This window comes from Anguilla rostrata, chromosome 7, assembly GCF_018555375.3.
Source record: "Anguilla rostrata isolate EN2019 chromosome 7, ASM1855537v3, whole genome shotgun sequence".
Lineage (NCBI taxonomy): Eukaryota > Metazoa > Chordata > Actinopteri > Anguilliformes > Anguillidae > Anguilla > Anguilla rostrata.
Window position 1 is genome coordinate 13,343,892 of NC_057939.1, and position 14,679 is coordinate 13,358,570.

The following is a 14,679-nucleotide window of genomic DNA, read 5'->3' on the forward strand; positions in this document are numbered from 1 at the left end:
AGTTATGTGCTCTCACCTGTGGCGCACCATACAGGTAGAGTACCAGCGCCTCCTTCTCCGGGATGACGCACCACACCTTCTGCCAGGGCTTGGTCTTCTCACTGTACTGCAGGAAGCCACACATGATGCTGCTCCCTGAGAACTGCGCGGCCTCAATCTGGGGTGGGGGGAGAACACTGGGTCTCATGCAGAGTTGGGACAGGCAAGGGGTCTACCCAGTGTTAAGCTGGGATAATTAAAGCGGTGTCCTCTGAAAGTTCTGACAGGTAAGGGGTGTGCCCTGTGTAAAGTGGGGACAGGTATCCTCACCTCCAGGATACCCTTCTTCTTGCCCTCGGCCCGGTTCTCGCCCTCCGAGCCGCCCATCAGGATGCCATAGCAGTCCTTGCACACCTTATTCATCTTGTTGCCATCGTACTCCAGGGCAGCCTTGTTATCTGAGCACTTCCAGCATACCACCTAAAACACAGATCATCAGCAGGCCGTCATTAAGCCTGTAACTGACCTAGATTCGGTTACCATGGAAAAGGTATGTTCTCTCTCGTCTGCACCATGATTTACATACTCCAGACTGTAGCTGTGTTATCTGGGTGGGTAATAAACCGTATCTCCATATCTGAGGACTAGATTATAAAGTCTATGTTTGTCGCAGGTAATAAAATGCCAGTGTGGAAGTTTCCTGGTGAGAAATGACGGAGGACGTGGATTAATTTGACTCACATAGCCGCAGGCTCGACAGTGGTGTCGACGGCGCGTAATTGCATTGAAGGGCTCCCTGCACTTCATGCACATCGTCACCTCGTTGTCTCGAATCCAGCGGGGAGCTCGTTTCCCCAGCTCCGCCGTCTACAAAACAGACACAGGAAATACACCCACACAAACGAGTCAAACTGACAAATTCCTGAGCGAGTGCATCTTCCCTATTCTCGGTTCTAATCCTGATGGACCCTTCCACAGCTTTTGACACAGTAGACCACTGCTCCTGCTCTGCACCCTGACCTCACCCAGAATCTCAAGCACAGCTTTAAAGTGGACGAAATCTCTGGGCCATGCTGTAGCTCGGATTGACTCAAGACCTTCCTTCAGGTGACCCCCAAGGCTACGTACCTGGCCTCTGTTCCCTTTAAATGCAGTCTCTTGGGTCTATCCTCTCCCATGGTTTCTCATTCCACTTCTATGAGGAGCTTTTTCTCTCCTTTCCACCATCAGACACCCAGGTCTCACGTCAACTCTCATGGAATCTCACATAATAATGGTGGACTGTTATCGTAAGATCAACCTGGGTAAGGCTGAGGTGTGACAAAGGCTGCAGGCTTCATCTAACTTCACTGGCTACATGTTACTCCTTGCTTCAAGTGTAAAACCTTGCTATTAGCCTAAAGAGAAGTGAGTGGAACAGCTCCACCATACTTCCAAAATATCTTTACCCTATACCCTGGCCTGGTCTCTCCATTCTGCAGACTTGAGGTGACTGGCTCTCTCCTCCTAGCGTAGTCACTTCTCCCAGACAGGACTGTCTGTCAGGTTTGTCTGTTCTGGCCTTACAATAGTGGAATGAACTTCCCAAAGTGGTTAGGACAACAGAATTATCTACTGTCTGACAATGCAGACTGAAGACCCACCTCTTCCCAGTTTCCCTGCCTTCCCCACCCAATATTACTGGTACCTTTGGTACTAATTCAGTTCATGATATTTTTATGGTTTTATGTTTATTGCCTTAGGGCCTGTATGTATTTAGGATGTGTACTTTGGTTCTGGGTTAGCATAGTAAACTTGCATTAGTGTTTGCGCTTTTACTCTTTGGTCTGGGAATGCGGTGAGTCAAGTCTTACACTATTGCTCATATTAATCAATCATCATCAATCAATCATGTGAATGCACTTCCTCCTACACTGTAAGTCGCCGTGGTTAAGAGTATCCGCCAAATGAATATGATGTAAATGTAACTGGTCGAGTTGCAACACTTACAGACACTTCACCCTGGGCTTCCTCAACCTCTTTGAAGGCAGTTTTGAATGTTTCATTCTTCTGGTGGAAGATCTCTATCGTCTCCTGGAAAGCCTGTAAAATATAGGGGAATGCTCAAAACATCGATTTTGGCAATACGCAGTTGATTTTTGTTTCAGCATTCATGTCTAGGTGTCTCCTTCAACTTACAAAGCATTCTCTAGGGACACACTTGTATACGTAGGTTTTCCTACAAAGCCTGCCAGTGAATGGCAAAATATTGTTATGAAGTGTGAACACGAAACGTACCTTTATCCAGCCCACTTTGTCCTGTTCCGAGCTGAAGGGAAGATTAAATTCATTGAATTGAATATAATTACATAAATAAGTAATAAGTAATACTCAGTCATTTTTTGGTGTATGGCGCTCCAACCTTACCTGGCCTGCAGCTCCAGGGTCCTCTCCTTGCCGGACACCTGGAAGGTGTGGGGGTAGTCCTCATTGGAGGTCTCCAGGACCTTCAAGCCGTCGATGCCAATCCGTGTGCGCACTGTGAACTTCTGACCCACCAGGCTGAACTTAGGCACGCAGTACAGCAGCATGTTGTTGAACTGGGAGGAGGGAAGTCAAAGGTCATGGATCACATGGGATTCCTCCATTTGCTTCGCCCAAACTCAAACCCAACCCCTCCCCTCAGCTAAGCAGTGGTTCCTGCAGTCCTTACCAGGAAGAGGTATCTATCCATGGCTGAAGTGTTCCTGGCTGCCAGCTTTAGGATGTGGCCCTCCTTGATGAACTCGTTGGTAGCGTTGACGATGTCTTCCTCTTCCCCCAGCATCTCATAGATCTCCAGCAGCTTCTTCAGGTTCTCCTGGAAGACAAAATGGCACAAATGTTCAGTCCGGCGTAGAGGATGGACAAGAACAAGGACTATAACTCAACTGACGTAGATTTGAAGCAGCTGGGGAGACCAGCTGAACCTGTCTGTACCCAGTGATTTGTTGTTCTCTCCACAAATATTTCTCAACCAGAGGAACCACATTACACTGCCTTCCTGAACAAGGATTATATATGACATAAAGGACTTCTGAGGTGCAAACACAAACCCAACAATAAAATTTAGTGCCACTGGGTGGCACTATGGACAAAGACTGCAGGCTTGCAAAGCAGGAAGAAACAGTCCATTTACAGAGCAGGACTGAATTTTTCATGAAAAGAATGCATCTCCTATTCAATGTGGAACTCTGCGTAACACTTCCCATGATTGTAGGGACAGAAAGAGGAAGAGGATGCGCTGATTGACCTGAACACAATGGAGTGATACTGTACCAGCTATAGAAAGTAAATAAGTTTCAGAAACAACAGAAACCTATTTGGCCAAAAAGTAAATGCATGCATAAGACACACTGCAATATGTTATATGTGGAGCGCATAGATGGAACAGTTTTACTACATGGTCATACCGATTTTCGAATAGCACTGTTGGAGTGCGTGGCTGCCATGGCGATGATCTCCAGAGACTCTGAAGGAGAGACAAAGAAGCTCAATGACTTACATCCTCAGTCAAATCCAGGAACTGAAGACTGAAACTCACAAATAAATCTGTGAAACAAGCAGTGAAACACAGAAAGGAAACAAACAGCGTTTCTGCTCATCAAAGTTTTGGTTGTCCTGGTTACTGAGCTCAGACACTGACAAGTCAAGTTTATTAGGGCACCATGGTGTGCAGATATACTGATATCAATGGACTGGCTGACGTAGTTTACATAATTAAGGCCTGGAGAACATTTCAACCACATGGCCAAACTGAATTTCAGATGTTATTTTAGAGGTGTCCCTGTAGGCAATCTGAGTTCAGCACTTATTTACCAATCAGAAAAGACACTGGACTAATTATACAATTAGAGACTAGTTATGAGGTGTTCGTCGGTGCGAAACAAAAGCGTGCATGAAATTATACACGTATGCACAAACAACGTTACAACTGGTGACAGAGTAAACCAATACACTTCTGGTACTCATGCGTATACTCATAATTAATTTTGCATATTGCATCTTCAGATCTCAAGACAAAGATTACCATAGACTGGAACTCCAAGACACAAAAGCACAAAAAAACTGCTGTCAAACATTCTCGTGGTTTGTGCAGGCCAGCTCTCCCTCACTCACTTTCTGCATCGCGCCGGTCCGAGTCGTCCGGGGGCAGTTTTTTCAGATAGTCCTTCAGCAGCATTTCGTAGCGAGGCACTCTCTGCACTGGCTCCAGCATGTGGTGCTGCAACGTCAGACTCGCACACGCCTCCTGGCTCTGCACAACACAGCACAGCATTACACACCACGAACAAAGATAACACTGAACCATTGCACAACAGCACACAATGAGCTGGGCTCTTTACAACACGGCATGTCACTACACACAATCACAGACAACAGCAGTACACTGTGTGCTGGCTCTGAACAGCACAATACAGAATTATGACCACAAACAACTGCAGTAACAGTAACACTGCTACTGCCCGGCCACGATGGTGGAATGACCTTCCCGGGGAAGTCAGAACAGCTGAGACCCTGACCACCCTCAAACCACGACTGAAGGCTGCACCTCTCCCCATCCCTCCCTACCTCCCTGTAGTCTCTAATTGACTATATAATCTTAGGGTTGTAGCTAGGTAAGCTGTTTATCTTAGTTGACTTAGTTATTGCACTTGTGCCTACTCAAATATTGCTTGTTTTATTTGCATCGACTGATTTGTTGATGTTTTTGTTGTGTTAATCAGATTAACCTACAGGGTCCAAGTTAAACTACGCGGTCGTTCCCCGCACTTGGAACTGTACTTCCCTCGAGGGTTTTCAACACACCTGTTCCTGGTTTTGGTTATACACTTTGTTGTACGTCGCTCTGGATAAGAGCGTCTGCCAAATGCCTGCAATGTAATGTAATGTAATGCTCTAAGACCATCTCAGCTGAGCCCCTCAGTCCCTGCTACTGCCCTAAGACCATCCCCAGAGCCCCTCAGTCCCTGCTGCTCCTGTCTAGAAGTTGTTGGCTCCAGAGCTGCCAGATCCTTTTACTTCCACCTTACATTACAATACTAAAAATTTAAAGTTCCATTTTTGTAGATGAACCACAGTGGTGACTAATAGTGTTTCACAAGAAGTGATGTAAATATAACCACAATGCTGTTTCCTGCTCTGTAAAGTCATACTACAAAATGTTCAACTGTAACTGGCCATAAAGCCTATTTAGATTGCAAGAGTATTCTCATTATGATGAATGTAGCTTGGCATCACCATGGATTTTATCATCCTATTGAGTTAAAGTGATTGGACCAGTGCAATTAGCCTCCCAGATACAAATATAAACAAATAATTTATTTTCAGATTGGAGTTTTTCAAGTTTTTACTGCTTAACATCCTGTACCATGTCTGACTGAGATGCATTCCTGTTTCAAGCTGTTTTTTTAAACCTTTTCTTTACCAGGAAAACTTCACTGAGATTAAAAATCTCTTTTTCAAGAGTGTCCTAGCCAAGACACAGAGCAGCAAATATAACATGGTTGCAAAGTTATATGTTAAGATTAAAGTTTACGAAAGACAAGGTTATGTTTAATGTTTAATGAATATTGAGATCATTCAAAGAAATGATTTTCTTCTGGCCCTTAGAAATAATACAACACAGTGGAAATGAGTGACAGGCGCTGTATGTGTCTCTGAGCACATTTCACCAGTAACGCTTCCTCATGCAGCCATGGTTACATTAGGATTGTGCGTAAATTAGGACAGCGTGCTGCACGCACCTGAAGGTCGACAATGATGGCCTTAAACTGAGGAGAGCGCTCGGTCCACTGCTTCAGAAGCTCCATGGCCTTGTCAAAGTTCTTCACGTACTCTGCGTACATTTTGAGGAAAGGAGTGAGCTTCTGCAGGATGTCCCCAATGCGAGGCATCGAAGCCCTGTGTGGGACAGAGAGGAGGAGTAAGTGTGTGAGTGTGTGTGTGTGCATGTGTGTGTGTGGGAGTGTGTGAGTTTGTGAGTTTGTGTGAGTGTGTGAGTGTGTGAGTGTGTGAGTGTGTGTATGTGTGTGTGAAAAAGGCTATTTAGCCCGAGCTTACTTCAATTTGTTCTCCTACAATGTTTACTTTGATAAAATGCATTAATTCAACATGGTCAAATTCTATGAATTGCATTAGCTGTTCCAAGAGGACGTCCATTTGCTGGTCATTAAACAGATCTTATCTGTGGCTCAGTGGTTCCTTTTTTTAGTCATTAATATTCATGTACCATTATTTGTGCACCAAATGGACATGAATCCCTTTTAAAAGTAATGCTTGCTCAACTTCAAAAACAAATGTGAACAAAACCAGCATTTTACATCTTTATGCACTTAGAGGTAACTTGGCACCACCATCCAATTTTAAGTAAAATGAAAAACAAATTGTGCTCAGACAAATGAGATGAGGCACAGCCTCAACTGCAAACTAATGGAGAAGATGAAAAATGCTCTTGTACATCTGCACCATCACTACTTGAGCACGGTTGCTCAGTTACTTGATTTGTATTAATACTTAAGTGGCTCCGTCATTAATATGGTATGGGTAGTGCATGCAGCTCTTAACACATTTAGCAGCACAAACTGCGCTCAGTATTTCTTCCTTCCCTTGGTGTCACAACAAGTGTGTAGCAACGCAGAGCTTACAAAGAGCCTATACACGGCCATGACTAAACATACAGAAATGTGTTAATGGCATGCACAGGATATGTGAAACACTGATGGTGTTTCTGCCTCTGAACGACCAGGGCTGTGAGGAGACTGTGCTCTCCCCGAGGGTGTACGAGAAACGGGGGCACACGCTCACCACTGCCCCATGCGCTTCTCCAGATCCGGCAGCAGGAACTGGCTGTGGAAGGCGTGGATGGAGGAGATGTTGGAGAAGATGTTCTTCACCACCTCTACTGGGAACGTTCCTTTGGCTGCCTCCTCCATCAGCTTGGCACAGAACACCTGCATCGGGGGAACACGTCGGCACACACACACATGCACACATACACACATACGCAGACGCACACGCAGACGCACACATGCACATACACACACAGGCCTCACAATCAATACCATGCTATATTAATTTTAAATTATAATGATGAAGAGAACAGCAGGAGTATGGTACATGGTACATTACAATAGATTTATCAGCTGGAGACAACTGCAGCCATTCTCACAACATTACGGTCAGTGAACTGACAGTAAATTCATGCACCCCCTCCAGGCACTGAGAACCCCCAGAACCCCTGCAACACACTGACCTTGTCCAGCAGGTGGAGTCGATTGACGTAGGCCTTCTCCGTCTGCAGGAGCTCACTGGCAATCTTATACAGCTTCTGCTCATTGGTCTCCTTCGAAAGACAAAAGAAGCTGGTGAGTTGGTCCATAGGCTGATATATCATCAAACAGGTGCTAAGAACCTCACACACCATTGGCTGGATAAGGGAGAGAGCAGGCACGGGTTAGAGAAGCAGTAGGAGGTGGGGTTGTTGAATTTAGAGAAGACAACTGGTGGGCAATAGTAACTGTAAAAGCCATAAATACACAGTAGTCAGTGCTACCACAAGCACAATGCAGGCACAAAACAGTATTCATCTGGGGAAGAATAACAAACTGAAGATATATCTGCCTCAAATTAGCTTCTGTGTGGCAAGAAACAAGACCACAGCTGATCTGAAGTAGCTGAAACAATACCGCAGGTGAGGTTAAATTCTCAATACTGAACTACTAAATAGTGAACACACCCAAGCACACCCCCCCTCCCCCCACACACACACACACACAAAACAAGACCTCATTGTTGTAATAGCACTGAAATACAGTGGGGTTTCCTGCATTAAATGAACAATGTACACTATTTTGCTGTTCTTCATGAAATCCACCTCCACTGAAGTCACGCACCCATACATCCCATTTCCCATTACCAACTGCAGCAAGACCTAACCGACAAAACCCAATTCCCTTCCAAAAGTGGAAGCGAGACCACTGTTCTCACTGAAGCCCTTTACTGTATATGGGGTATGCAGTCAGACTGGGCCTCCGTACGAACACTGAGCTACAGGCAGCAAAGATCTCAGGGAGACTGCCACAAGGAGACAGTGAAGACTCAGAGATCAAACAAGCTCGAAGACGTACTCCTAAAACATAACCCCTCGCGTGGTTTCCCCCACAAACATTCAACACAGAATTATTGTCTACACGAGTAATACAAAAATCTCTTGAACATTCCAAAATGTATGTGTAAAATTTAGATAAAATGTTTATTCTTTAAAATTTCTTCCCCAATAATTCCTAGGATAGAGTACTACATACTAGCGAGAACAAGTGTGCTTAGTGTGAAGATTGTGGTTAATTGAAAGATTGGGTCATGTGACTGATGCAGGAGTATAATATAATAAAATGCTAGGGTGTAGGAGGAATGAGGGGAGGGCAGACATATGTTACAGATTCTTTACTGTCTGAAAAAAATCCCTGTTATTTTTAAAAGGCTTTTCCTACGACACATTCTCCTCAGAATTCTAAATTGGACTAAGACTTTTTTTTCTGGCAGCTGATAAACATCTAACAATTGCAATGGAAAAGAACTTGGTATTTTGAGCACTTGCGATTCCAAAGTTAATCTTTTGAGAAGCTTTAAAGAAGCACAAAATGGTATAGTACATGCAAATCTAAACAGCAAACAGCAGTGTGTGTACCAGAAATAGAACCAGAAATACATGCCAGAAAAACAGAACAAGAAACATAACTTATTTCCTCATTGGTTAAAGTCCTGTTCTGTGAAATACTCATTTCAGTAGTGTAGGGCTTCCTAATTAAACAAGCCACTTAAGATGAAAGGGGGAGTAACATGACTACCCTCATACTTTGGAGGCTCTGATCCATGTCTCTCTGACCCCAGCTAGTGAAGATACTTTCCAATATACAGTACATCCTCAAACTCGTTCACATGAGACTGACTAACTGTTTGCGTGAGGCAGATAGCAGGCCACTGAAACACAACTATAAATAAACAGCATCAGAGCATTGATATTTATAATCACGTAGCTGCAGACAGCACTATTTTTTTTTCTACGGTGGGATGTTGAACCGACTCTGCGTACGATCTCTCTTCTCAGCCCACGCCGAAACTTACACTAGACTAGGTGAGGGCGGCGGCTGAATTACCGGCAGGGGAATGTGAGAGACAGGGCGAGAGACTCGGTAAACACAAACCCTGAGCTGAACCCCCCCCCCCCACAGCGCTCAGCCCCCACAGTGCTGGGGGATGACTTGCATTTCTGGGTGCCATTCATAGCGCTCCGACGCTGCTGTTCAGCAGATGTAGCGCCACGCGGCTAGCGGCTCCAAGCCCCTTGCCGTCTCGCTGGAATACACTCGGAGCGACTGAGCTATGGACGCCCGGCAAAACGCGAAGGCTAGCAGTGGACTGCAGGTACTTCTGGGTTTCCCTTCTTCCTCTTTCTCTCTCCCTCCCTCGCTTTTTTCCATCACCTTCTCTCCCCCACTCTCTTTTTCCAGTCTGCAGCCGGTTCCTCTCGTCACCCCTCCCCCCCCTTTCCTCCTCCCCCTCCCCGCTTACCTTTTGCTCCGTACCACCATCCTCCTTCCTCTGTTCATTCTGAGACTCTTCCTGTGTGACGCTCTCCTCCTCTTCCTCCCCTCCGGATGCCCCAGCGTCTGTCCTGTCCGTTTGGGGCTGCGCGTCGTTTGCGCTCGGTTCTGCGTTAGCGTCCGTTTCGTCTTCCCCGTTGACCAGGGCCGCGTCCGTCCCGCGGTCCGCGCACTCTGGCCCGCTCGGAGAGGGCTCTCTCGCGCCCCCGTCCATCTGGGCTAGCACCCCATTGGCAGAGAGTATTTGGGCATCCTGAGGGGCGCCGGGGAGGGACCCCGCGTCCGGCTGCTCCTGTTTGAGGTCCTGCGGCCGGTGGGGCCCCCGCTGAGCCGCGGTGTGGTTAGGGGACCTGGCGGGCTGCTTCAGCAGGGCACTGTCCCTCTTTCCCTCTCCGTGGCTGTGGATGAAGAGAGAGGGGGATGAGGATGAACGCAGACAGTCAGGAGGAGGGGGGGGGAGAGCGTTCAGTCTGCAGCGCTAAGCAATCCTGCGCCGCCAGAATGAGAGGAGGGGGTGGAGAGAAAGAGAGAGAGAGTCAGAGAAATAGAGGGATGCTCAGTGCAGTTCAGGTTTTATGTGCTACAGCTCTAAATAAAGCCCCTGTGACAACTTCCTCCTCTCCTGTGGGGGCATGCGTGTCTGTGGAGGAAATGTAAGCGTGTGGGCCAGAGGAGGAAAGGGGGAAGAGAGGGGAGGGGGAAGAAGGGAGGAGCCGAGAAAAGGACAGAATGGACAGGCAGAGCCAACGCTGCAGTGAGTCCCTGGAGATCCCCTACTGCCCTAGTTCTGCTCACACACACACACCCACACACACACACACACGTACGCATATACACACACACACACACGCGTTCACACACAAGCATGCACGCACACACAAGCATGCGCACACACACAAGCACACGCACACACACGCACATGCACACACACAAGCACGCGCACACACACGCACATGCACACACACAAGCACGCGCACACACACGCACATGCACACATGCACGCACACACAACCACACACGCACAAATGCGCACACACAAATGCACACACACACACACGCACACACACATACAGCCGGTCTCCAGCTGTTTCCCTTCTCCCGCTGACACCCCCTTCCTCACCACCACAGATCTAATCCCCCCTCACCTGCTTCCACCTCAAACTCCCGCTGACTGAACGGCACCTACAGGAAGCCGCCAAGTGGCGCAGAGCTCCAGGAACTGGGCTCCTATCAGCAAGACTGCACATTCAATTCCCAGGTGTGGGTTCAGCCACTGTAGCCTCGAATAAATGACCCTCCACAAACTGTTACAGTGAATGTTTCTCCCCACAAACGGACAAATTGTACAAACATAAGGCACGTGAGTCTCAGGAGGTTAAGGAAGGCTGCAGGCTTGTAAATACAGACATAAAGGGAGGACAGTAGCCGTTTGGCATGTGCAGACCATCTCAGTCTGCACAAACAGGAAGAGGCTATTTAAAGATGAAGGGGATGGTGGATCAACGCTACGTCTGACTAATGTTTACAGGCATTAACCACAGGATGCTTTCATCCAGGGTAACTTATTTACCATACATATGCTGGGTGTCCACCAGATGTGTATGTGACTATCTGAAATCACTGGGGTGATTTCCAGTTTAGAAAAAAACAACAACAACAACAACAAAAAATGGTACTCTGTGTCCCATCACGACACCTGCGCATCCAGGACACGAGCCCAGTTTCCCAAAGCCCTAAAGCACGCACCTACAGTACAGCAATATGTCTCCTGACTCACTGAAACTCCGGCCTCAGCACAGGTACCAGCCCTCTGTGACCCACCGGAACATGGAATCCCACAGTGCCACACTGTTGCCACTATGAGTGCTCTCTCTCTTACACTTATCTGAGTATCTCTCTCGCTCTCTCTCTCTCTCTGCCCCCGCACACATATAAACGCACACAAGACACACGCACAAACACAACCGCTGTACAATAAGTCATTGAACCAACAAAGCTACTCTTCCCTTTTTCCTGTCACAGTTCAAACACACTGCTACATCAAAGTCTTACTGACGTAAATAAAATGAATGAAACTATGGCCATCTCAAACTGTACACTAGCGGCGTGTGGCAGATATCCAGGTAGCTACAAGCGCAGCCTCTGCACCTTCTGTAGCAGCTCTGTGTTACTAATGACAGATTCTCAATTGAAAAAACACACTCAATTTAACAGTTTCACGCTTCGACTGGCTCTCGGTTGACTGTATGTTAAATGGGGCTCTGAATGCCAGAGTCCCACTCTGGGACTGTGTCATGAGGTAATGCTCTGCAGAGCAGTGAACTAGGCCAGAGGGCGTTAGGGGGTACCAGGGTTCCACTGTTTTTGGTTTTCCACAGACAAATCTGATTGGCTTATTGTTGTTGTGATTTCCTCACAAAATGGGGTGATGACCTGAAATGTTGAGAGCTGGGGGTGCCAGAAACAGGCCCTGAATGGGAACAGCTTCTGTTTTTACAAAATACCCAAGTGTGACATTACAATTGATGAATGAACAACTGCTCACTGAGTTGTAAAAAAAATTCCTGTTACCCCATAAGGGAAGCTTATAGCTTTTATGAATTACAAAGAGCTCACAACATTGGTCTTGCCCTCAGTATTGTTTGCATACTTAAGCCAGTTAGTAGACACAAAAAATGAGCCAACATACTGTTAATTAGTATGATGCTCTTTAACTGATAATACAAATAAAACCTCTAACTATGCCGTGTATCGCTGCCATGGACACACTTCCTGCTTCATATGAATCTTATTTCCTTCCTCTCAAACATGCTGCTTGGGAAACACGTTCGCTGGAGAAACCGTCACAGGATGAGAGATGAGACGCTCTGATCTTTTAACTCGATAGCACTAGCCGCAAAATACCCGCTTTCCTGCTTGCCACGTTTTACAGAAGCAAAGTTACAGATTGCCCAAGAGTCCGTCATTAAAAACACGAGCCTTTCGCGGCAGATTAGCAAAGGCTTGCACAGAATATGGCGGAAGGTGCCTAGCAGTAGCTCTACGGTCTAGTTTTTACACACCACTTTAAGCAGTCCCAGCAGCTGGTGTTCTACTTGTGGGACCATGCAGGTGTTGGTTTGCATTGTTTCCACTTTATTTTTAGCTCTTATCATACTCATTATCTCAATGACTCAAAGTCTGAGTGACCTGCAGCTCTGTGAATATCTGCTCTCTAGGCTGTTGCCTCTATCATCTAGAATCAGGTTGCATCATCTGAGCGTGGTTTTAGCTGGGTTTCATTTACAAACACGTATGCATTCTACTAATACCAAAACTGAGAATATACAAACAAAATGATCCATACTTGAACCAATGACTGCGCAGAAGAACGTTCCAGCACTTTTTAAATAACAGATAGGATGAGTTCTTCCTGTACCACGCAAACAATCCGAGATTACTGTGTGGCTATTACCAGTAAGAGAAGATGTATTTAACTGACTAACTAGTAGCAAGCCACCGGAAAAGTGATCTTCAAATTCAATATGCTTTGACACCCAAATGTGATAAAATGAAGCATTTATATGCCGCTGCTTCTTGTGAGCATTTCCATACATGGGGCGTTTCTCCAGATTAGGGAATTCCCACATGGCGCTTGCCCCAAGGAGAGATATGCAGCTACCTGTTCTCGAAGCGGCTGATGAGGTCAGAAACTTTGGAGGGCTTCTCCCGGCCCCTCCCGGCCACCCCCCCTCCTCTCCTCTCCTCCATCCTGGCTTTGAGGGGTCCTTGCTGGCCTGGGGTTGGTGTCCCGGGCTCACTCACGCAGTTCTGTAGGTGTGGTGGTTTTGGAGGCACTGCGGATAAGGGGGTTGGGGGAGAGAAACGCTGTGAGTCGACATCATCCAATAATATGAATGTCGCAACAGACAAACTGAATAAAGAAAAAGTTCCACCTTAAGATATGACACAAAGCCTGCTGTGCTGTAACAAGACACAAGGTGGCAGCAGAGGCTTTCGTCAGTATCTTGTCAATCGGAAGCATGAGCATGATATCGCAGGGTAAGTGCACTTTTGGCCCAGTGTTCTGAAGCATTAACGAACTGTCAAATGGTCTAACCTAGTTTGCTGTATCCACTCCCCGGTTGTAGGGGTCTCACCTTGTGAAACCTGACACAGCTGCTCTAGACAGCTATGCAAAAGGGCATGTTGCAGCCTCTGGGCAAGATGAGTCAAGCCCAGAGCCTATCCAATCCTCTTCCCACTAAGTCCAGCCCCAGCTTATTCTCATCATTAGGTTAAAGCAGACACCACAACAGCTGACTCATAACTCCGGGTGAGATTCCCAGCCAGCAGGATCTAACATGGATTACCAGATATTTCCGTGTGGGGTGTGCTCCTTTTGCCATACATGTTCATGACTCACGGGTGAATCCAGGAAGTGTTAGTGATGTACTCGCTGTGAAGCAGGCCAGCATGCATGAGCTGGTTATGAGCAACTGGAGTCACTCTCTCTCACCCTGTGCACCACCAGGGCGAGTCATAATCCAGAATCATCCAGGGATTAGACACGCAACCCTCTCATTGCTTCACTGCGAGGTGTGCACACTATAAGATCCAGTTCACTGAACCATCGAGAAGCCAGACTGAACATCTTAACATCTAACTTCTCAAGAAAATGAACGGTGGAGCTCCTTAGCCGGAACACAGCATTACAATCATCAAAATTACTTAGACAATGCTGAATGTGCATCGATATCATGTCAGATGAGAGAAAACCTTTGAGTTTCCACTGTCTAAATCTTATCCGATATTCTATATGTGTTCTTTACAGAGGTGAATATCACAAATTTACAAGTATCTCCCACATTTCACAAGGCTGTTTTCCCAGTGAAAGTCACCAGCTGGTTCATTCCACCATTGTACATAATATATATTCACGCAATAATGTAATGTAACGTAACCTAACATAACAACATAATGATGAGAACAGGCCATTCAGCCCGATAATGCACGCCATTACATAAATGACCTTTTTGATTCTAAAGATGTTTTGAATGTAAAGATTTGGAGATATGTTGGATCAGTAGCATGCAGG

The 14,679-nt window shown here is 46.4% G+C and overlaps 1 protein-coding gene across 7 annotated transcripts in view; it reads right to left on the bottom strand.

Annotated features, from left to right (window-relative positions):
• fgd4a (FYVE, RhoGEF and PH domain containing 4a) overlaps nucleotides 1-14,679 on the bottom strand; it is a 53,842-nt gene that overhangs the window by 2,317 nt on the left and 36,846 nt on the right. For all 7 annotated transcript variants that reach the window (XM_064342935.1, XM_064342934.1, XM_064342933.1 and 4 more), the window contains 14 exons: nucleotides 13,264-13,438; nucleotides 9,571-10,000; nucleotides 7,253-7,342; nucleotides 6,805-6,950; nucleotides 5,745-5,901; nucleotides 4,117-4,255; nucleotides 3,411-3,469; nucleotides 2,672-2,818; nucleotides 2,386-2,558; nucleotides 2,257-2,287; nucleotides 1,969-2,061; nucleotides 721-846; nucleotides 310-459; nucleotides 17-157 (listed from right to left, as the gene is read on the bottom strand). In XM_064342935.1, coding sequence (XP_064199005.1) covers nucleotides 17-157; nucleotides 310-459; nucleotides 721-846; nucleotides 1,969-2,061; nucleotides 2,257-2,287; nucleotides 2,386-2,558; nucleotides 2,672-2,818; nucleotides 3,411-3,469; nucleotides 4,117-4,255; nucleotides 5,745-5,901; nucleotides 6,805-6,950; nucleotides 7,253-7,342; nucleotides 9,571-10,000; nucleotides 13,264-13,438 — 2,057 coding nt within the window. The remainder of the gene's footprint in view (nucleotides 1-16; nucleotides 158-309; nucleotides 460-720; nucleotides 847-1,968; nucleotides 2,062-2,256; nucleotides 2,288-2,385; nucleotides 2,559-2,671; nucleotides 2,819-3,410; nucleotides 3,470-4,116; nucleotides 4,256-5,744; nucleotides 5,902-6,804; nucleotides 6,951-7,252; nucleotides 7,343-9,570; nucleotides 10,001-13,263; nucleotides 13,439-14,679) is intronic.